Source organism: Protopterus annectens, chromosome 4.part0 (assembly GCF_019279795.1).
Source record: "Protopterus annectens isolate FY-2018-M chromosome 4.part0, PAN1.0, whole genome shotgun sequence".
Classification (NCBI taxonomy): domain Eukaryota; kingdom Metazoa; phylum Chordata; order Ceratodontiformes; family Protopteridae; genus Protopterus; species Protopterus annectens.
The window spans coordinates 1,755,737,332-1,755,759,886 of record NC_056733.1 but is presented as its reverse complement, the minus strand read 5'-3'; the positions used below and the strand labels follow the sequence as shown (position 1 = coordinate 1,755,759,886).

The 22,555-nt window shown below is 39.0% G+C and overlaps 1 protein-coding gene across 1 annotated transcript in view; it reads left to right on the top strand.

Moving 5' to 3' along the window:
- The window catches only part of PSD2 (pleckstrin and Sec7 domain containing 2), a 2,726,943-nt gene that overhangs the window by 1,885,061 nt on the left and 819,327 nt on the right, over positions 1-22,555 (top strand). The window contains exon 12 of the mRNA XM_044069466.1: positions 8,023-8,180. Coding sequence (XP_043925401.1) covers positions 8,023-8,180 — 158 coding nt within the window. The remainder of the gene's footprint in view (positions 1-8,022; positions 8,181-22,555) is intronic.

The following is a 22,555-nucleotide window of genomic DNA, read 5'->3' as shown; positions in this document are numbered from 1 at the left end:
CCAGGTCTCTATAAACAAGGTTTCTTACCATGTCCTGACAGATACAGGCCACCCTCTGACTCGCAAAGATCACAGTGCCTACCTAGACCTACTAAAGGCACTCACCATCTAACCAAATACCATAATCATAAGAGACTGTAACTACCCCTCTATAGACTGGGAGAAATACATTGCCTCTAACTCACAAGTGCAACATTTCCAGGACTTTATCAACACAAACACCCTGGACCAGATGGTGCACATTCCAGCCAGAGGATGAAACATACTGGGCCTAGTATTCACCAATATGAGAAAACATTACCCTGCCCCCCATGTCACGTCCTTATTAGTGAGTTTGGAGCACAAAGCTGTATTCCTCAAAATAAAAATCAACCTGGAAAACTCAGCTAAGCCCATAACAGGAAGTATTCTAAAGCAAACTACATCGACTCCCCCAAACACTAACAGCACACCTATGAAGAATTATTTACATAAATTCTGTACAAACTTGTAAATGGCTGCATTGAGGCTGCCATACATATCAGACATAAGTCGAGATTAACACCCAAAGCAAACCACATTGGTAGAACCCTTACTTTAACAAGGTGTGTAACAAAAGAAAAAAAGGACCTGTCCAAAGTTGTAAAGCGCAGCTCTCCTAGAGAAGACCTCTCCAGTTCATCTATACAACAGGAAACTAACAGGTCTAATAAAGTCTAACAAGGCAAATTACGAGGTTAGGATATCAAAGGTCTCTGACTCACCAGATTTGCAGATGACTGTAAATTGGGAGCTATCATAGATTTTTCCCATGACACCAACATCCTACATTAGAGTCTGACATAAACAAAAGACTGGTGCCAAAACCACAGATTAAAACTCAACATGAAGAAATGCATGACGGTACCCTTTAGGAAGTAGTCCACGTAAGCTAATTACTCCACCTATAAAACACCCCATAGAGTTGACCCAGTAGTTAGGAATCTGGGAACATATAGTAGCCAAGATATTTAAAAAATAAATCATTCTACATTGCCCGGCTCATAAGCAAAGGATGTTATAGTACCGCTGTACTCAGCCCTTATCAGACTCATCAGTGAATACAGTGCCCCCTTTGGCATGTACCTAACAAGGCACTTGCAAGAGCTGGGATGCTGTCAAAGGTTCCTCACCAGAAGAATCCAGTGTATAAATACTGTGTCCTACACAGACTACCTTAAGGGTCTATCTTTGTGTACTCCGTCTCCTACAGGTTATTTAGAGACGATGTATGCCTAACAGATAATGCATCTTCAGATCCAGTTCTGATGGATCTCTTGCACAACTACTAAAGAAATAGTACCAGAAACACTGGATCCAAGGACCTGAACTTTACCTACGATATAAATAGAACATGCTGAAGAGACTGATATGTATCCTAAAGGATCTTCGCACTATGGAATAATCCTCCCATCTATGTGAAGCAGAATTCATCCCTGACCCTATTCAAAAGTAGCATTGATTACTGAATGGGAAATTGAAGATTCACTCCCAGTCTGAGCCCCATGTCTGTGATGGACAGAGGTCAACAGTAAGTAAATTAGTTTCCAACTAACATACCTTCCCACATAACCCTTAGCTACCTCTTTGCTAACATACCATACCAAATAAGCATCCAAGGAACTCCTAGACAAAACTGGGTTGTGTGGCACAGATACATATGGTCATTTAGCCCTGGGGAAAACAAACCCCCAAGTTTAATGATCCAACCCTTCTCCTTTTTAATCGAAATAGCATGCCATCCCAATTTATTCATCCTGTCCCCCCACACTTTGTCAATAACCATGAAATTAAATTTGGCATTATTATGTATCAATGTATGTTTATACAAAGCATTTGAAATACGTTTAGTAGAAATGTCACTAAGATGTACCGATAAACGAAGCCACATGGATCTCAAGGTCTGCCTCACATAAAATGCGGCACATGAACATGTCACTAAATATACCAGCCAATCTGACCCACAATTTGCAAAAAATTTCATATCATAAACCTTACTAGTATTCTTACTAGAAAACTGTTTGGTTTTTAACATGTGTTTACATGATGAACAATGCCCACAAGGGTATGATCCAAAAACTTTATCACCAGTTATAGTACCTTGCTGTTCATTATTTTGATTCATATTGCCCCATTTGTAGTGACTGAAAAGGGAGCCTAACGTACGCTCTCTTCTATATGAAAATTGGCATCTCGGCATAAGTTGACTGGACAATTCATCATTGGCTAACAAAATATTCCAATTTTTAGTTATGACCCCCTAATAATATTAATGTTCCTGGCATATGTAGTGACAAACCTAATAGTATTCTCATCATCATGTTTTTTTATCATGATAGTTAAGCATGTCTGAACTGTTTTGACCTGCTACGCATCTTTTAGCTGACCCTATATTATGAGGTTGGTACCCCCTAACCAAAAACTTTTCCATAAGGTCATCCTCAAAATGTCGATAGACATCTGGAGAAGAACAAATTCTTTTCACTCTTAAGAATTGAGACTTAGGTATATTTTCTATGATGTGGCGGGGATGTAAGCTATTAGCAAATAACAGATTATTATAATGTGGATATTTGCGATATATATTGGATGCCAAAGTGTTGTCACTATTTCTTCTGACTGTCACATCCAAAAAATTAATTTGCTGTATATCCACATTCAGGGTAAATTCTATTCCCCATTTGTTTTTGTTCAAATATTGAACAAATTCTAACAAATATTCTTCCCCACCATGCCACACACTAACCAGCAGTCATCAAGAAATCTTCTCCAGATCTCTGTCACTGACAAATACATATTATACAAATTATCATATATAAGCAAGTCCTCTAGATAGTCCATAAGCAAATCAGCATATATGGGGGTAAAAGATGCCCCCATTGCTGTTCCCTGAACCTGCCAAAAACAGTTTCCTTGGAAAAATATAACATTTTTAGTTAGAACATGTTCTACCATACACAGTAACAGAGTATTGAAACCTGGAGGATAAATGTCTGTTTTTCCAACCAATATTCTACAGCTTCCAATCCAGCCCAATGTGGAGTGCTGGTATATAATGCTGCCACATCTAATGTGCATAGGAGCCAATGTGACTCCAACTGAGAAATTTTAATAATTGTCAAAAACTCTTTAGTATCTTGAATTCTAACTCTAACTATCCTTAATAGGGGCTGCAAATGCTCAGTTAGAAATGCTGATGATGGCTCTGTTAGGGATCCAATACTGGACACTATCTGCCTGCCGGGTGGTCTATTTCAATTTTTGTGAATCTTGGGCAACAAATAAAGGATCTGCTTCTAGGGGTCATTCACTGTTAAGTGCTGTTTAACCTGTGGGGAGATCACTCCTTCATCATAAGCCAAATCCAAAAAAGTATCAATCTCTTTCTTAAAGCGAAAGGTTGGGTTAAATGGCAGGGGCATATAATGTCTAGCATCCCTCAACTGTCTACGAGCCTCTAATATATAATTTTCAGTGTCCATAACCACTACCACCCCACCTTTATCCGCTGGAATAATGACAATATTTGTGTTGTCCTTTAAATTCCTAAAGGCCTGTTGTTCATCCACTGTCAGATTTTGATTCAGTATTTTAACTTCATAGTTCTTAAAATGTAAGTCATTTATAACTGATTCTTGAAATATGGTTACATATTTATCCATTGGGGGCATACATTTGGATTTTCGAAAACAAAACTCAGTAGACTTTTGAGCCTTATTCTGAGGACAAAAATATAATTTTAGATTAAGTATTTGATAAAAAAACAACAAATCGTCGACCACACTGTCTTCATTAGCAAAGAAGCCAGGTTTATCTTTGAGCCCTTTATTGAGCAATTGTTTTTCTACTTCTGTTAAAGTTACAGTGGAGATATTATGAACATTGTACACTGTATTTACCGATGTCCCAGTGTCTGTAATAACATTTGTACATTGTTTATGTTTTTTATGCTTTCTACCTCCCTGGTGTCGTCTGAACCTAAAGGGTGGTTCATGCCTCTTTGCTTCTTTGAACTAGGTGACCCCTGAGTTAGTGATTGTTCTGCATCTGTAGCTGATGAATCTCCCTTGAAGTACTACTGTGTTCTGTACCTGACTTTTTAAGAATTGACCTTGGTCTCTTTCTTTTTGTTCTCACCATATTACCCTCTCCCTCAGAAAACTTAACACTCTTCCTGAGGTCAAAAGGTTTCCCTTCTCTCATAATCTTTGATATCTCGAATAAACTTGTGAATTTTTTTTTTGTTTTTTGTTTTTCAAAGATTTCTCTATAGCTAATAAATCGCCGGACAATTTAGTTAAACATTCTTGGTATCAAGCTTGTCCCTCAAATGGTTTTAAATCCTCACATACCTGTTGTACATTTACACAATTTTTGTCAACCGTGCGGATGGTCGATGATTTGTTGGCTTTTTGTCGAATACTTAATCTAAAATTATATTTTGGTCCTCAGAATAGGGCTCAAAGATCTACTGAGTTTTGTTTTCGAAAATCCAAATTTATGCCCCCAATAGATAAATATGTGGCCATATTTCAAGAATCAGTTATAAAAGACTTAAATTTTAAGAACTGTGAAGCTAAAATGCTGAATCAAAATCTGACAGTGGATGTACAACAGGCATTTAGAAATTTAGAGGACAACACAAATATTATCATTATTCCAGCGGACAAAGGTGGGGCGGTAGTGGTTATGGACACTGACGATTATATATTAGAGGCTTGTAGACAGTTGAGGGATGAAAGACATTATATGACCATGCCACTTGACCCCACCTTTCGCTTTAAGAAAGAGATTGATACTTTTTTAGATTTGGCTTATGATGAAGGAGTGATCTCCCCACAGGTTAAACAGCACTTAATAGTGGATGACCCCCAGAAGCAGGTCCTTTATTTGTTGCTCAAGATTCACAAAAATTGAAATAGACCACCCGGCAGGCCGATAGTGTCCGGTATTGGATCCCTAACAGAGCCATTATCAGCATTTCTAACTGAGCATTTGCAGACCCGATTAAGGATAGTTAGAGCTAGAATTCAAGATACTGCAGAGTTTTTGACAATTATTGAAAATTCTCAGTTGGAGTCACATTGGCTCCTATGCACAATAGATGTGACAGCATTATATACCAGTATTCTACATTGGGCTGGATTGGAAGCTGTAGAATATTGGTAGGAAAAAGTGGACACTTATCCTCCAGGTTTCAGTATTCTATTACTGTGTATGGTAGAACATGTTCTAACTAAAAATGTTATATTTTTCCAAGGGGACTGCTTTTGGCAGGATCAGGGAACAGCAATGGGAGCATATTTTGCCTCCATATATGCTGATTTGTTTATGGGCTATCTAGAGGACTTGCTTATATATGATAATTTACATAATATGTATTTGTCAATGATAGAGATCTGGAGAAGATTTTTTGATGACTGCTGGTTAGTGTGGCCATGGTGGGGAAGAATATTTGTTAAAATTTGTTCAATATTTGAATGAAAACAAATGGGGGAATAGAATTTACCCTGAATGTGGATATACAGCAGATTAATTTTTTTAGATGTGACACTCACAAGAAATAGTGGCAATACTTTGGCATCCAAAATATATCGCAAATATCCGCAGTATAATAATCTGTTATTTGCTACTAGCTTACATCCCCGCCACATCATAGAAAATATACCCAAGTCTCAATTCTTAAGGGTGAAAATAATTTGTTCTTCTCCAGATGTCTATCAACATTTTGAGGATGACTTTATGGAAAGATTTTTGGTTAGAGGGTACCAACCTCATAGTATAGGGTCAGCTAAAAGATGGGTTGCAGGTCAAAACAGGTCAGACATGCTTAAGCATCATGATAAAAATCATGACGATGAGAATACTGTTAGGTTTGTCACTACATATGGCAGGAACATTAATATTATTAGGGAGGTCATAAATAAAAATTGGAATATTCTGTTAGCCAGTGATGAATTGTCCAGTCTACTTATGCCGAGATGCCAATTTTCATATAGAAGAGAGTGTACGTAAGGCTCTCATTTCAATCACTACAAATGGGGCAATATGAATCAAAATGATGGACACCAAGGTACTATAACTGGTGATAAAGTTTTTGGATCATACCCTTGTGGGCACTGTTCATAATGTAAACACATGTTAAAAACCAAACAGTTTTCTAGTAAGAATACTATTAAGGTTTATAATATGAGATTTTTTGCAAATTGTGGGTCAGATTGGCTGGTATACTTAGTGACATGTTAATGTGCCGCCTTTTATGTGGGGCAGACCTCGAGATCCATGCTGGTTCGTATATTGGAACATCTTAGTGACATTCGTACTGAACGTACTTTAAATGCTTTGTATAAACATACATTGATATATAGTAATGCCAAATTTCATTTCATGGTTATTGACAAAGTGTGGGGGGACAGGTTGAATAAACTGGGATGGCATGCTATTTTGAATAAAAAGGAGAGGGGTTTGATCATTCATCTTAGGGGGTTGTTTACCCCTGGGCTAAATGACCATATGTAATAGATTTGTATGATTACAGTTCTAACAAAAAGTTGTTGTTGCTTTAAATGTTGATGTCTGAATAATTAATGATGATTAACCACGGTATAAGTATTTGGACTTATGCTATGGATTTTATCAGTGAAGAAGGCAAGGTTGCCGAAACTGGTCTGATTTTTATGGTGTTGCCACAATAAAAGGAGTTTATATACGCTTCAGTGGTGCAGGCTTTCATTTTTTGGAGGTATTGGAGTTTTTGGGCCTGTTTTTGAACCTTTACATGCAGGATGTGTCTTTGGAAGTGGTTAGTTTTCTACCAGCAGTAAAACTTCTCTGTTCAGAATTTAACTCTTTGCAAAACTTTTACACTGCTTAAAATAAGTGGTTTGTATATATGCTTTACTCAGATTACACTGCTGTTCGGTTTGGATATTATTTTACATCTGTTATTACAAAAGCTGCTTTTAATGACCTTATTCTGTTATTCAATCAGTTTATCACTTCCATGCTCATGCCAACACTGCTCAGTCACTGCCTCATTAAATTTCAGATTCTTCTCATTTTTCCTATCCATTTTCTCATGTTTTGCTGTGAAAATTGGATTGCAGATATGGGCTGGTCATTATGCTGGTATGCTGTGTCCTTACTTATATTATGCACCACAGATATATTAAATAAAAGCATATTGACTGAAGAGACACCATGCACCTTTACTTTGCTGCTCAAGTGCATTCCTCCTTATAATAATCCTGTTAGTGATATATTCCACATGCCCTTTGAATGTGATCTTAACTCTTGCCAAAGTAATGCAGTTAATAGTATGCAGTCTGTTGTATTTTAAAGGTTTGTTATATGGTCGGATATGTAGCTTGTTTTAGCTTGTTGCAGTTGTTCTGATGCAAGCCATTATGTACTTTTATCAGCCTAATGATTTTTTTTTCAGTATCTGTTCTTGTTAACTAGTACAGGTAAATTCACTTCTCGAATGGCTGTAATAAATTAGTTGGTAGTCATTAGTCCTACTGTTCTTAGAATTAAACCTTTTTCTAATTTTGCAAAAACATTGTTGCTAGTATATTTGGCTAGTGGCATATGTGAATTTCAAGTTATGGGTTCATATAATTTTTTTTTTGACAGAAGCTTCTATTAAGTACTTCTGGAGAAATCCAGTCAGTGTTGTATGTTTTTTTTTTAAATTATATGTTATTAAAAGGGATTTATTAAATGGAGGTCACATTTTTAATAACTGTTGAAAGGTTAAGATATCTGTAGAGCATTGTCTATATTTACAACTCTGAACTCAAAGCTAATATGAGTCTAGATGAATCTTTCAGTACTCAGGGGAAAATGCCTCAGTACCTCATAATGTGCATTGCAGAGCATGAGTAACAGAGTGGTGATATTAGAAAAATAATTTCAACTTAATGTTAGGAATATCTTAACAGAAAGCTGAAGTATGTGACACTAATGTTAGTTCCCCTAATATGATTTGACTTTTTCTTTCAGGATGAATATAAGCCTGATAAAGACTTGGCAGAAGTGGATTTGAAAAATGCCATTCGGATACATCATGCCTTAGCAACAAAAGCAACTGATTACAGCAAACGACCAAATGTCCTAAAGTTAAAAACAGCAGACTGGAGGGTCTTCCTCTTCCAAGCACCGTAAGAATTTATATTTTATAGTTATTTTGTATGTTTCATTATTATAAGCACACAAATGTGCTGTTATTCATGAATGTTATAGGTCTGTACCTGTTTACTGTAGATATTTGTCTGCCTGGGAAGACATGATTGACAAACCACGATGCTTTGCCAGAGATGGTCTGCACCTGTCACCCCTGGGATTCAGGTTACTGGCTAAACCTCTTGCCACCCCTATAGTGCCTTTTTTAGGCAAGGTTCAAAGGATAAAACCACCACCTTAACAGATACAAGCATGAAAAATCTGAAGGTAATGCTATTCAATGCTAGAGGTCTAAACCTCAAAATGCACACTCGAGGCACTCCTAAAAATGGAGAACATCGATATCTGTGCAGTAACTGAGACCTGGTTCAAGGCTCCAGAGAGCACCCCTGCAATACCAGGCTACAACTCTTACCACACTTTTCGGCCACAAAACCAAGACCAAAACACTAAAGTGTCCATATTCACCAAGGATATTCACACCGCCAGGCTAGTTGCCCAACACAATGCATCTGAAATTCTTCAGGTGCAACTAACACTAGGTAAGACCGCAATCCAAATTGTAGCTTGCTACAGATCCCCCACCATGCCCCAAGATTCTCACTACACCTTTCTAAACATACTGTAAAATATTAAGATACAACCAAACACCCTAATACTGGGTGATTTCAACTACCCTGGCATTAGCTGGGAAAACTACTCGGGTACCAACTCCTTTTCCCAACGGTTCTTGGAATTCATAAATTCCAATGCCCTGGATCAACTAATACATTGTCCCACCAGGGGCTCTAATATCCTAGACCTGGTCATTACCAACATGGGAGATATATGCCCCACTCCACTGGTCATCCCCTCTTTGGTCAGGTCTGACCATAAGCAAATCACCCTTGACATCCACATCCCACCCCCACCTCCCAGTAAGGAAATCTCCTTAAAAAACTTCTCCAAAGCCAACTTCATGCTACTGAAGTCAGAAGTGACAAACTTCACGACACCCACGCAGACGGGATCTGGAAGTTCGACTGCAGAATCCTACACTAAGACACTGTACGAGCATATCCACTCGTGCATGAATCGTGCCATCACAAATAGAACCAAGATGCTCTTCTCCAAAAAAAAGGAAGCCAATCTGGTAGTCCCCTGCTATAAACAAACTATACAACAGAAGGAAGAAACTGTTGCAGAAAAGAGGAAAATCCCAGGATGCAAAAAACTCCCTCACCAGCCTCAGTAAGAAGCTGAGATCCCTCATAAAATCCTCAAAAGCTAAATGGCAATGCTGAGATCTGCTCTGAGCTGCAACAGAATGGCATTAAATATACTGATGGATATCGCCAATATCCTGGCAGATCGGTTTAGTGCCAACTTCACCCCCCTCTTACCCCCTAGAGGGCCCATCTCAAAACCAAAAGATTGCCAAATTCCGGTAATCACAGCCACACAGGTAGAAACCGCACTCTCCAAAGCTAAGAATACAGCATCCATGGGACCAGATGACATCCCAGGCTGTGTACTATATGAACTACAAAATGAACTGGCTCCTCACCTAAGTGTCATGTTTAATCATAGCCTCACCTCAGGCTTTGTGCCCACTGAGTGGCACACAACTACAGTTATCCCGCTCCACAAGGGAGGATCCGCCTTGGATCCCGGGAACTACCGTCCCATCAGTCTGACAAGCCTGATCTGCAAGGGCATGGAACGCATTATCATGGAACTTATAATCAAAGATATTGGCAACCTTCAAACACTGGACCCCACCCAGTTTGAGTTTGTGAAGGGCCGATCTTGTCTCGTGAATCTGATTGACTTCTTCAAATCAGTCTCCAGAGCAGTGGACAAGGGTAAGGCGGTCCACACAGCCTATCTGGACCTTGCCAAGGCCTTCAACACCACCCCCCACTCTGGAATCATAGATAAACTTACTAAGCTGGGCACAAATCCCTACATCACTCGATGGGTTGCCAACTGGCTTACTGACAGAACCCAGACTGTAAAAGTAGCCGACTCTAAATCCAGCTCCAGACAAGTGACAAGTGGAGTACCTCAGGGTTTGGTCCTGGGACCACTCTGTTTGGCATCTACTTCTCTGAAGTACAGGCCAACACTAAGGGACTCTGGCTAACAAAGTTCACAGATGACTGCAAACTGGGAGCCATTATTGAATCCCCAAATCATGTGGATATTCTACAAAAGGGCCTTACAGAAACAGATGTCTGGTGCCAGAGCCATGGGCTCAAGCTTAATGCCAAGAAATGTATAGTTATCCCCTTTGGAAAAAAAACATGTACTCATGAATTACCACATAGGTGGCAGGACACTAAACATCGAAAGTGTGATTGGGAGACTTGGGGACACAGGTGGACAGTGGTCTCACTTTCGATAACCACATCGCCACAACAGTCAGGAAATCCTTCTATGTGTCGCACCGCATCACTAAGGGCTTTTCATCTAGAAAACAGAAGGTCATTGTCCCACTGTACTCATCCCTCATTAGACCCATTATAGAGTATAATGCCCAGTTTGGTATGTACCTCAGAAGACATCTGCAACAGCTGGAAAGGCCACAGAAATACCTCACTAAACGAATCACAGGCCTAAAGCAGATGCCATATGCTGACCGTCTAAAAAAACTCCAGCTATATTCTGTGGCATATCGTCTACTCAGAGGCGATCTCTGCTTAACATACAAGGCCATGTCAAACCCTGAGCTGTTGGACATGCTCCACTTAAAGAAATCCCAATCCCGCAGAGCCACACGCTCCAGGGATCTAAACCTTGTCATCACAATGAACAAAACATGCTGGAGGGATAGGTTCCTGACCCAGAGACTCCTCATACTCTGGAATAGACTGTCCATACATGTCAAGCAGAGCACCTCATTGGCCCTCTTCAAAAGGAACCTTGATGATTGGATGGGAGATTGGAAATTCACCCTGGGGATCATGTCAGTCGCCCTGCTACACAGGGGTCCAGAGAAGTAAATATTGTGGGAAGAAATATCCAGGGAATTGTTATGGCTAGGCTTGCATAGGCCCTAGGGCTGATAGCCTATTACCAACCTATGAACCCTATACATATGGCACTAATGTAATATGACATTTAATGTATTATAATTACAGCACTTCATTATGCACTGATTATCTGTACATTTGACAGTCTTGCTGAGACTTTGTTTGTGGGCCCTATTTAACAGAAGAATGAGTGAATGTATGTTCCCATTGTCTGTAACAGACTGTCTGCATATATGACCACTCAACCATCTGAGTGATGACATTTTCACAGTGCTAGTTACATATGAATAAGATGAGACTGCTTGTATTTTAAAGGTCTTTGGTGAATGCCTGTTGCAGACACTGTCCCTGATATAAGCGTGGTCTGAATGAATCTATTTAATTTTTTAATGTCTGGCAGCACTATCGTGGTTTAAATGTTAACCGTGTAGCATAATAGTGCGGCACTTTCTATATTTTTTCAGTGTTAAAAGTTTACAATGACATTTCACCTCAATTTCTGTACTTGTCATAGAATAAGAATAAATACATAATAATTTAGCATTATGGATGATAGTCCTACTATGAAAATCCCTGTCAGATAGAGTGGTTAGGCTTAGTAGGGATATGTAGAGAGCCAGCACTTTGTTAAACAATCTCTGTTAAGAAGTGAGACCAGGAGTTTTTGTGTGGGAGAATGCATAGAAGCTAGGAGTAGGGACTGGTCCTTTTAAAGCAGTATGCCTGCAGCCACATAATGGAAAACAGCTTACACCTGCAACTTTATATGACCAGAGGTTCTGCAGTATGGTAAAAGCAGTAGTTCAGGAATCCAGAGAAGTCTGAAGTATTCTCTAAAAGGAGATGCATGTTGATGCTGGAGCAGTTAGCTCTGAGATAGGCGTCCTGTTTTGAAACTCAGTACTACAAGTGGGAAGTCCCAGTAGTAGGTAAAACCCAGAGGTTTTTTTTTAACAAGGAAACTGTCACTGAAAGAACTTTAAGTGCATAGGGAAAGACCTATTGAGAAGAGACTTTGAACTGTATGTTCTGTGTAATGTTGATAAAGACTTTTAATTGTTTGAGTAGAATTTATTTATATGGTGCAGTTAAGACTCTCAGCTTTGAAACTTGTGCTTGTACCTAAACTAAGTGCTATTGCTAAAGTGATTAATGAGCTGAACTGTTTTACTGTAGTCAAAATGGTTGTACAGACTTGCTGTTTCCTTTTCCATCCATCACTACCTTTTGTTTAAAATTTTGCAAACTCGGCCCATTTTTGTTAAAGTTGCCACCCGTTCCGTTGTCAGTGGGACACTCATGGGTTGAGCTGCCTCATCACATTTCCCGCTGTGCAAAGTAGTGGGACTTGAAAAGTCACGCTTTTCAATCGCACTGATTTGCCATGGAAAAGCCGCAATTACTTCTGGCTTTTCCACGGCAATTCAGTTACATCACCAACCCAGACCTGCAGGCAGAGCTGCTGCCTGTTAGGTCCGGGTGCTTTAATTTGTGCAGCAGTTGGCTGCAATTCAGGAAAGGGGTGGGGATTGGGGCAGGAACAGCCCTGCGAAGATTGAGGCTGTAGGAGCACTTTGTTTTAAGCGCTTCTACAGCCGCTAAAAAAAGACCAATATTTGTTTTTTTTTTTTTCTAATGAACCATCCATTCATCCAGCCAGCCATCCATTCATCCAACCAGCCAGCCATCCAATCATTCATTCAGCCAGCCAGCCAGCCATGCATTCATGCAGCCAGCATCTCCTTCACTGCTCCTGTGGTGACGTCATGGTAGACGGTGTGGCCAGTGTCATATTGGCCACACCCCCATGTCCCACTTTGGCCCGCTTAAAAGGTGGCAACCCTAATTTTTGTTTCAGTCTGAATGAAAAACACTTTTTTTAACTAAAACTCAAGTATATCTGTTTCCTCCGAGTTCTGCAGCAGTAAGCTGAAAAATCAGACATCACTTGAAATTTCAGTTCCACTTGTCATGTTGAGCATTGAGTTTTAATTTCCATTGCAAAGTAACTGTGCTGTAAAATTCCTGAAGTTATGTTATGTTTCAAAGAACAGTCAAGAGTCCTATCTAAGTGTTAAAAGATACAGGATGGCCACTGTGGAACAATTGCTACAAACAATAGCTACTACTTCTGAGGGAATATAGTAGCCAAATCTACAGCCTTGCCAAGGTTACTTGAAAGCTGCTTAACAATGATGTTGATGACCCTGAAGCATGTTTAGTAATCTTTCAGAGACCTGCAATGCTTATGTGAGCATACTGAGTAGAGACTGTAGTGATTTTGCATAGTAAAGAAAAGTTTAATGCAGTGGGCAGAAGTCATTTATTATTTACTTAAATGTGTTATATTGGTTGGTGGACTGGTCCAAGGGACACTTTTCAGCCACGACCTGGGCCAAAGGTTCAAGCAGCATGCAGAGCCTATAAACCAAGCAGCAGTCACTAAGAGTAAATAAGATTTACATACATTTAAATAAACTGTTTATACACGATCATTATAAAGGAGTCTAATGAAAGGTATGCAGCCCTGTGAGAATACAATGAATACTTGTCATTACGTCAGAAAAGATACTTAAGATTTTCAAGTGTTGAAGCCATATTCAGCACATTTGTATAACCAAGACACTGAAAAATGGTAAAAAGTAGTATGAAGATAGCAATGAGTCTTAGTGAGCAAAGTGTTATGGGCTGAAGAGCTATTAATAAATCTGTGTGTGTACATACTTTGAAGACTTGGGCACTTATGTTTCATGAATAAACTTTTTATTTTTTTAATACCTTTATTGAATTATCACGTAAGATATAGGCAACCATACATTTATGTAAAAGAAAACAAAGCATATTAACATGTCCTCAGTAACAAACATTATATATCACTTCTTAACTAACTCTCGGCTGCTGACCGTCCCCTGGCTCTGTTGTCCAGACCTAGTCTCTCCAACCTGCCAATCCTGTGCTAGGGTTTGGGAAACTGCCCTGTCCAACATTGCTGTCTCTTCCCCAAGCCAAGGAATAGAGCCAAACCTCTCCCTGAGCATCAATCCCTTAAGGAAACAAGAAACTCTCCAACCTGCCAATCATGTGCTAGGGTTTGGGAAACTGCCCTGTCCAACATTGCTGTCTCTTCCCCAAGCCAAGGAATAGAGCCAAACCTCTCCCAGAGTATCAATCCCTTAAGGAAACAAGACCTCTCCAACCTGCCAATCCTGTGCTAGGGTTTGGGAAACTGCCCTGTCCAACATTGCTGTCTCTTCCCCAAGCCAAGGAATAAAGCCAATCCTATCCCTGAGCAGCAATTCCTTAAGGAAACAAGAAGGTACTTTCACTACAGCTATAGTGTGTAAAGACTTTATATATTTAACATCTCCAGGTTTGGAAATTATACTCCCTAGACAGGCCAGCCAGCAGCCAAAGTATTCCCTTCTCCCAACTTGCATACCTTCCCCTCTCACAGCCTCTGATTTTTACTCCTGTTTTTCCTTTTTACCTTTAGACCAGCTAGCCCTACAAGTAGCCACGGTTGCAATACAACCTTTGGCCACTAGGTGGCATCTCCCTTCTAGGCCCATTTGCTTTATCATCCACCCAACTATCTTAAGATTCAACTCTCAGGCACACCGATTTCTCCTACAATTCTCTCTCTTCCAGTCCCCAAGCTATCCTTCTACTTTCTACTGTATATCACTCAACTGCCTTGCAGAGTATCTCCCATACACTTATCTGGGCAGGCAGAACTCCACTAATTGTTTTTCATAGAATTACTCCTTCACTGGCTCTACTCTCTTCATTCGCCCTGCGGGCTCACTTTGCTCCCCTACCCTGCCCCCAATTTCCACCCGCCCCCACTACTCCTACATTTATACACCCTGACCACTCCCACATCCATACAACCAACCACATGATAGACCTCTTAAAGGTATACAACCAGACCACTTAACAAACTACTTAATCAGCACTCTTCTTCCAAAATAACCTGTATATAACACTCCATTATGGCATCTACCTCACCATTGCTTATGTTCCTACTATTATTCTCACTTCTAACTATTCTATCCATTCCTTATCTTTTTACATTCTATGAACACCTTAACTGCCTAGGGTTCCAGTACCCCGTAAGACAAACCTCCACACCCACACTTGTAATCTCTCATAGCCATAATAACATACCCAGCACATCAAACTACCTACCAACTAAATATCATAGAGTGACTCACATTAAATGTCTTAACTGAAGGGATAGGAAACTTCAGAACCTAATATTTAAACTTCTAAAATCTGTACAGAGACTTCAAGTTCACTCCTTAATAGATGGTGATATCCACCCAAATCCAGGCCCAAATTCTACTACAGCTAGAGCCCCACATTTCAACCCCTGCTAACTCAAATTTGCTTACTAGACCCTCTAATTCACTGCTAACAGCCCATCTTAATATTCGGAACATTAACAATAAGGTTGCCCACCTGCATGCTCTCATGGATGTATATTCATCTGACATCCTATGTCTCACTGAAACATGGCTCAAGGCAACAACACCAGACAATGAGGTAATACCACCCATATATAATATCTTCAGACTAGACCGTAAGGCTAAAAAGGGTGGTGGAGTAGCTACATTTACAAGTAACCTCCATAGAATCTAATCCACCCTAGCCAGTAATGCAGAAATCCTTATTTCCAAAATTCAGCTTAATAAATGTAAATCAGTCTATATCATCTGCATTTATCTTCTCCCAGGCAATAACACTAACACCCTAGAGAATATCCTTAGTTGGCTCTCCACAAACTACCCACAGGAAACCATAGTACTTCTACCCATATAAACTTTACGGGTTTACACAAACCATTACATCCCCCACAAGGACCAATAAAGTTAATAAGGAAAGCACCCTTGATTGGATCCTCAAAAATAGTCACCACCAAAATCACATAGTAGGAACCCTCCACGAAGACATAAGTGACCATTCTCTTACCCTCTTAATTAGAAATAAGAGTGACATTCCAAACCCAACCACATATAGGACAATAAGATCCAACACAGATTTCAACCCTGATACCTTTCAAAAAGAACTTAAAGCATGTGATTGGTCTCCCCTAAAATAAGTACCATTAGAAGAAACAGTTATATATTTCAGTTCTAAATTCTTAACTATTCTTGACCACCATGCACCAACTCATACAATTAGAAATAGAGTTAAACCAGCCCCATGGCTTTCTAAAGCAACTAAACAAAAAATCCTTCTTAGAAACAAAGTCTGGGCAAACTGGCTCACTACTAAAGACCCTGCTGATCAATTAAAGTTTAGACAGCTAAGAAATGAAACAAAAAAAGCCATACAGTTAGACAAAAGTAATTTTTACTTTCAGCTCCAACAAACCCACCAAAACAAACCTCAAAAATTCTGGTCAGGCATTAATAAACTTCTACACCTAGGTCGATCACTCACACCCACCCCTTCAGGTTCTGATCACAGTAGTCCCAAGCAAATAGCCAACACCTTCAACACTTTCTTCACAGAGACCATTCAATCACTTGCCAATCAGCTATTCCCTGACACCTCATCTTCCACCACCTCAAACTCTATTTCACCTCAATCATTTCACTTTCAACCTGTTCCCACATCCCTTATCTGTACCCTAATTAAAAAGCTTAAACCAACTACCCTCTCAGCAGATCTACTACCTGCAGAATGCCTACAAAAAGCTGCAAAAGCCATAGCCTACCCCATATCCATCCTGATTAATAGAACCATTTCTGAAGGAAACATTCCATCAATCTGGAAAATTTCATATATTATTCCCCTGCATAAAGGTGGTAATTCAATGAATTATCAAACTATAGACCTGTAGCCATATTATCTCCGCTGGCAAAAATTATGGAGAAATACATTCACAAACAGCTGTTAAGCATCCTTTTAGAAAACCACTTATTAGCTAACTGCCAACATGGTTTTAAACCATTTCATAGCACCACCTCTGCTCTTTTATCCTTCTCTGACCACATTAATAAATATTGGAATAATGAGCTTCTGTCCTCTGCCCTCTTTATTGACTTGTCAAAAGCATTCGACATGGTCTACCACCAACTGCTCATTAACATACTCAAAAACCTGTCACTAGATACATTGGCTATACAGTGGTTCCAATCCTACCTAAACAGCAGGCAGCAGGATGTATTATGGGAGAATAACTTATCTTCTAACCTCCCGATTACCCTCAGTGTCCCTCAAGGCTCCATACTAGGACCACTCTTATTTTCTGTATTTATAAATGACCTACATTCTGGAATACATCAAGCTACCTGTATCCAATATGCAGATGATTCAACATTAATATGCTCAGCCACTTCTCCATCAGATCTTCAGTCACTAACCCAAAATGTGTTTAATACAGTTGAGAAATGGCTTCTACACCGATGTCTTATCTTGAACCCAAAAAGACAAAACATCTACTATTTACTCCCACCCGTTGATCCCCCCCACTCAATTTTACTATTACATCAAGTAATAGTACTATTATCTCTCTGGATCCCACTACAAAACTACTTGGGGTACTGATAGATAACAACCTTACCTTTGATTCCCATATAAACAGTACTATAAAAACAGTCAACAAGAAACTAGATTCCCTCTATAGGATCAAACCCTTTCTAACCCCACTAGCCAGGTTCACTATTGCCCATACCCACATAATCTCTACCCTACTATATGCCGCCCCTATATATACTAAACTATGTAAAAGCTGGCCATCTCCTACAATAACATTGCCAGATTTGCAACTGGGTCTTCTACAGTACCCATCATTGTCACAATCTTAAACAGCTAGGATGGTTAGAGCTGCCAAATCTTTTTAACATTTAACCAACTAACAGTTGCCCACAAGCTCCTGTATCAACCTACTACCAATACTGACAAATCTTATTACCCCCTATAGCAACCTGAAGACCTTACGCTCATCTAATAAACAACTTGTGCAAATATGTAAAACTACCAATTTGGCTGGTGATTCTCTGTTCTCTAATACTATTGTCAAAACCTGGAACTCCCTCCCCAGTGATCTAACCTCCCTTACTTCATTCACCCTATTTAAAAACAAACTGAAACCATACCGTAAAGCACAATGGTTATGCCCCTGTGCTTACCCTAACTACCTCGCTTACCAATGGGTATTACTCATCTTATCTGCATGTGCTAGATACTTTTCTGTTACCTAAAAAGAGTATGCATCTGTACAGTTGAAAAATTTTTACTTGTGATTTTATTGCTGACTAACTATACCGGATATGAACTAAATTTGTGAATAAAATTTCAGTGTAAAGTAAAAAACTGTAATGTACCTCAATTTTTTGTAAAATCTCTCTTACTGTAAATAATATTGTAAATGTGGAGCTTTTCTCCCTGGGCCTCTACTGAAAATAGACATGTATCCAGTTGGACTAGCCCGGTCAACAAATAATAAATAAATAAAAAATAAAATAAATATCACTTATATTCTTTTGCATAATTATCATCAATCCGACATTACATAAATTGATCAATTTCTGCCTTCCATTAAATTCTGCTCCTCGTACAAAACATTATTCGGCATGTATTGTTTCCACAATTTCCATTTTTTGTGTAATTTGCTCCTACCCTTTCCTAAAGATCCCACTTCCAGTTCTTTTATCTGTCTTACAATATTCAGTACTTCAAGTACAGTTCATTCAGAGTTTGATTTCCATTTTCTAATAATTGTTTTTTGGCATTCACCAGAATTAAACTTAACAAGGCCTTACTGTGTATAGGCAATTCAGATCCCGTATCCCAGCACAAAAAATAATTTCCTTAGTTACATCTATTTGATCACCTAATTTTTCTGACAGGGTACCATGTAGGGAATTTCAGCCAACTCATTACACGCTCAAAACATATGTTCCCAGTTACCTCTTTCTTTCCCATCACACCTCCAACATTTGACATGTACCTGAAAAATTCATTGGAATCTGCTTGGAGTATAACAATACTTATGCAAGCACTTCCAAACAAAAATCTTAAATCTTCTAGACTTTGTTGCATATTTGGGAGCCATACATATGTCCTCCCATTGTTTCCTTGTGAATTGCCTGTCCCATCTCTCTTACCAATCTTTTCTAACCTCCTCTGATTGATTCCTGTAGTTATTGTGCAATATTTCATATTTTGTATTCATTATCACTTTTTTAACACGAGTGGTCTTTTTCTGAGACTAAAGTAAGAGCACAACTGTTTGAATTAAAACACATTGTTCATAGGTTCATAGGTATGTACTAGGCAATCAGACTGCAGATTGTTACAGGCCTAGCCAAAACCCTATTCATAAGCACCCTCCAGCCTCAAGGATGGCAAGACAAGATAGATCAGGGTAACATTTGAGGATGTCCATCCAGATATCTTGATTTACCAAAGGTGCTTCTCTGTTTGACATATAGAGCCTTAGCTATATGGGTTATATCCTGGCAAGGATATAATAGCCAGTCAGTTTCCAAAGCTTCAATACACCTTCCATGCACCCAAAACATTAGGCAGCTCGAGATAAGCTGACTGAAAGACAAGTCTGGACATGTTGTGCTTCAAAGCTTTACTGCCACTGAAGATTATGTTCCTCTGAGACTTTCTAGGATCAACTGTCAGCTTGTGCTTTCCTTTACTGGGTAAATAAATTCCCTTTGGGGGGCGAATACTTCCATTTTCTTAAATTTAGTTAATGTTATTTTAATGTTATTGTGTTTTAATGGACTGCCTCAAGAATGCAAAAATACGTTTAAGTGGATTGCTCATTTTTTCTGTCAGTTGAAAAGTGATTTTTTTTCTGTGGAGAAATTGTGTTTACTTTACTTTTGTGAGATTGGCATAATGTTTTAAAGTACTTTTTACTGTGCTTTTCTGTCAAAAAAGTAACATTTGTGGGGTGGTAGTGTTTACTGGCAATTGCTGCTTGCCTTCTCTGGGAAGGAGGCACCTTTTTCGGCTTGACCATGGAACAGACCACCAGTCCCATAGTCAGTCCTCCTTCCAGCCACAAAAAGAAAAAAAATTAAGCAGACATCCTTTGTCACCACAACAGACTAGCAATTTACCTCAGCCGCAGTTGGGTGACTCTTCTGTAGCCATACGTTGTACCTTAGACTGCTCATCTTTTTCCCCTGGATACCTCTAGTGTAGAATCTACAGCCACTATGGATATGGGGTAAGCCATGTCCTGTGTGGCTGTTGGGGTTTTCTCAGTGGGTAAGAAGGAGTAACAAACAGCAACACACCAAAATGGCCTAATACAAAACCACAAAAGACCAGTTAAAACCAAGGAGGGAATTTATTAATACACTCTAGCACCTCGGCTATACAAAAGCCTTTAAGGAGTAAAACAAAACACAGCAGCATTATATAATGCAATTGCTTAATTAATTCAATGATTAAACTCTCACACTTATTGAATAATAAAATAATTAAATGACAAAACATAATTTAAATTAGAATGCTCCAGTTACATTCACTGTTCAGAACTTTGGGAATTACAGTGCCATATTTAAAAATAAAAATAGATTCTTTATATAACATCTGTTTAACCGCAAATTCATTTTTCACACTTAAAATTCACTTTCTCTAAAATAGTACCCTTTCAGCCCATAAGATCAGAATTATGGTGCAACTTAAAGTGCTGTGCAATAGGGCTCTCTATCATACCATTCCAGATCTCTCTCACATGTTCTTCTAATCTGAACTTGAACATTCTTTTACTCTTCCCCACATAAAAGGGGCCACAGGGACATTTTAATGCATAAACAATATCCTCTGTGTTACAACTATATCTGCCATTGGGTTTAAAAAAAGAACCATTGATCTTATGAAAAGCATCAGCTATAAACTTACAGCTGGAGCAACTGCCACATGGGAAAGTTCCACAACAAGAAGGATCCATGCAAATTGTTGAAACAGGCATCAAAAATACATTGTGCACAAGCATGCCCTGCAAATGTCTCATGTGTTTATAGGAAATACAGGGGTATCTATATAAAACTCCTGATAAATCTTTAAACTGTAAGAAAAAATTCCCTGTAATATTTCACTAAAGAAATCAGTTGTTCACTAGAAATACTATAAGTGGTGAAAAAATAAATTTTCTTTTCATCTTTATTATAACCATCTGCAGTATTGTACTCAGTATCAAATCACCTTTGATCAGCAAAGCTCCTCTTATCAAGGGATGTTAACCTCTCTGACTTTGTCCAGAGCTTCGCCTACCAACTTATTATCATAACCTCTAGTAACAAACATGTGAGCTGTCCTTTGGGCATCTTCAAGAAAATCTGAAAAATCGTTGCATAATCTATGTAGCCTTAAAAAGTCCCCATAAGATAAAGCTGATAATAAGTGAGGAGGGTGTCAGCTAAAACTATGAAGAAATTGACCACCATCTTCAAACTTCCTATGCAGTGTAGTTTTAATCTTCCCATGAATACCCCCTTCTACACCCATTAACTTACATAAATTTACACAACTTATCTCCTCACCCACTCACATAAAACTCACAGCTGTACCTCTCTTATCGACTAGATATTTATTTCGGACCCCCATAAATATTATTACCCAGCAAACCCCCCTGATTCCCTGAGTGACCACTCTTCAGTAAAAGCTCTTAGATTCACCCCCCATTTCACCAAGCCTCATAGATATATAACCTGCCACAAACTAACTTCTGCCCTAATACATTTAACTCTCTCCTCTCCCGATTAAACTGGACCCACCTAACTCAACTTCCCCTTGAGGAGGCAGTCCACTCATTTAACACTACTTTCCTAAACATTCTGAACTCTCTTGCACCTCTCCGCACAATACGGGTTAAACTAACATATCCCAATAGCGTACAAATGCCACTCGCTCACTAATGAAAACTAGAGACAAAATATGGAGACTATGGGTAAAAATTAAACTTCACATCCACCTGCAAAAGTACAGAGAACTCAGAAAGCTAACAAAACAGCATATCAACAAAGACAAAAAAGATTTCTACAATAATCCTCCCTCGGCACAAACAACTAATCCCAACAATTTTTGGAATTATATTAATCAAATATTGCATCCTGGGAACCGCTCATCTCCCAACCCCTGCCCAACCAAGACATCAGAAGAAGTAGCAAACAATTTTAACTCTTACTTCATTGAATCCATCTCTTAGATGGTAAACTCTACTTCCCCCCTCATCTAACTCCTAACTCTACTCATTCTCCTGCATCATCTCCTACCCTAAAGACTTCCAACACTTTCTCCCTACATCCCGTATCTACTAACTGTATTAAATCTCTGCTCTTCAAAATTAAATAATGTTC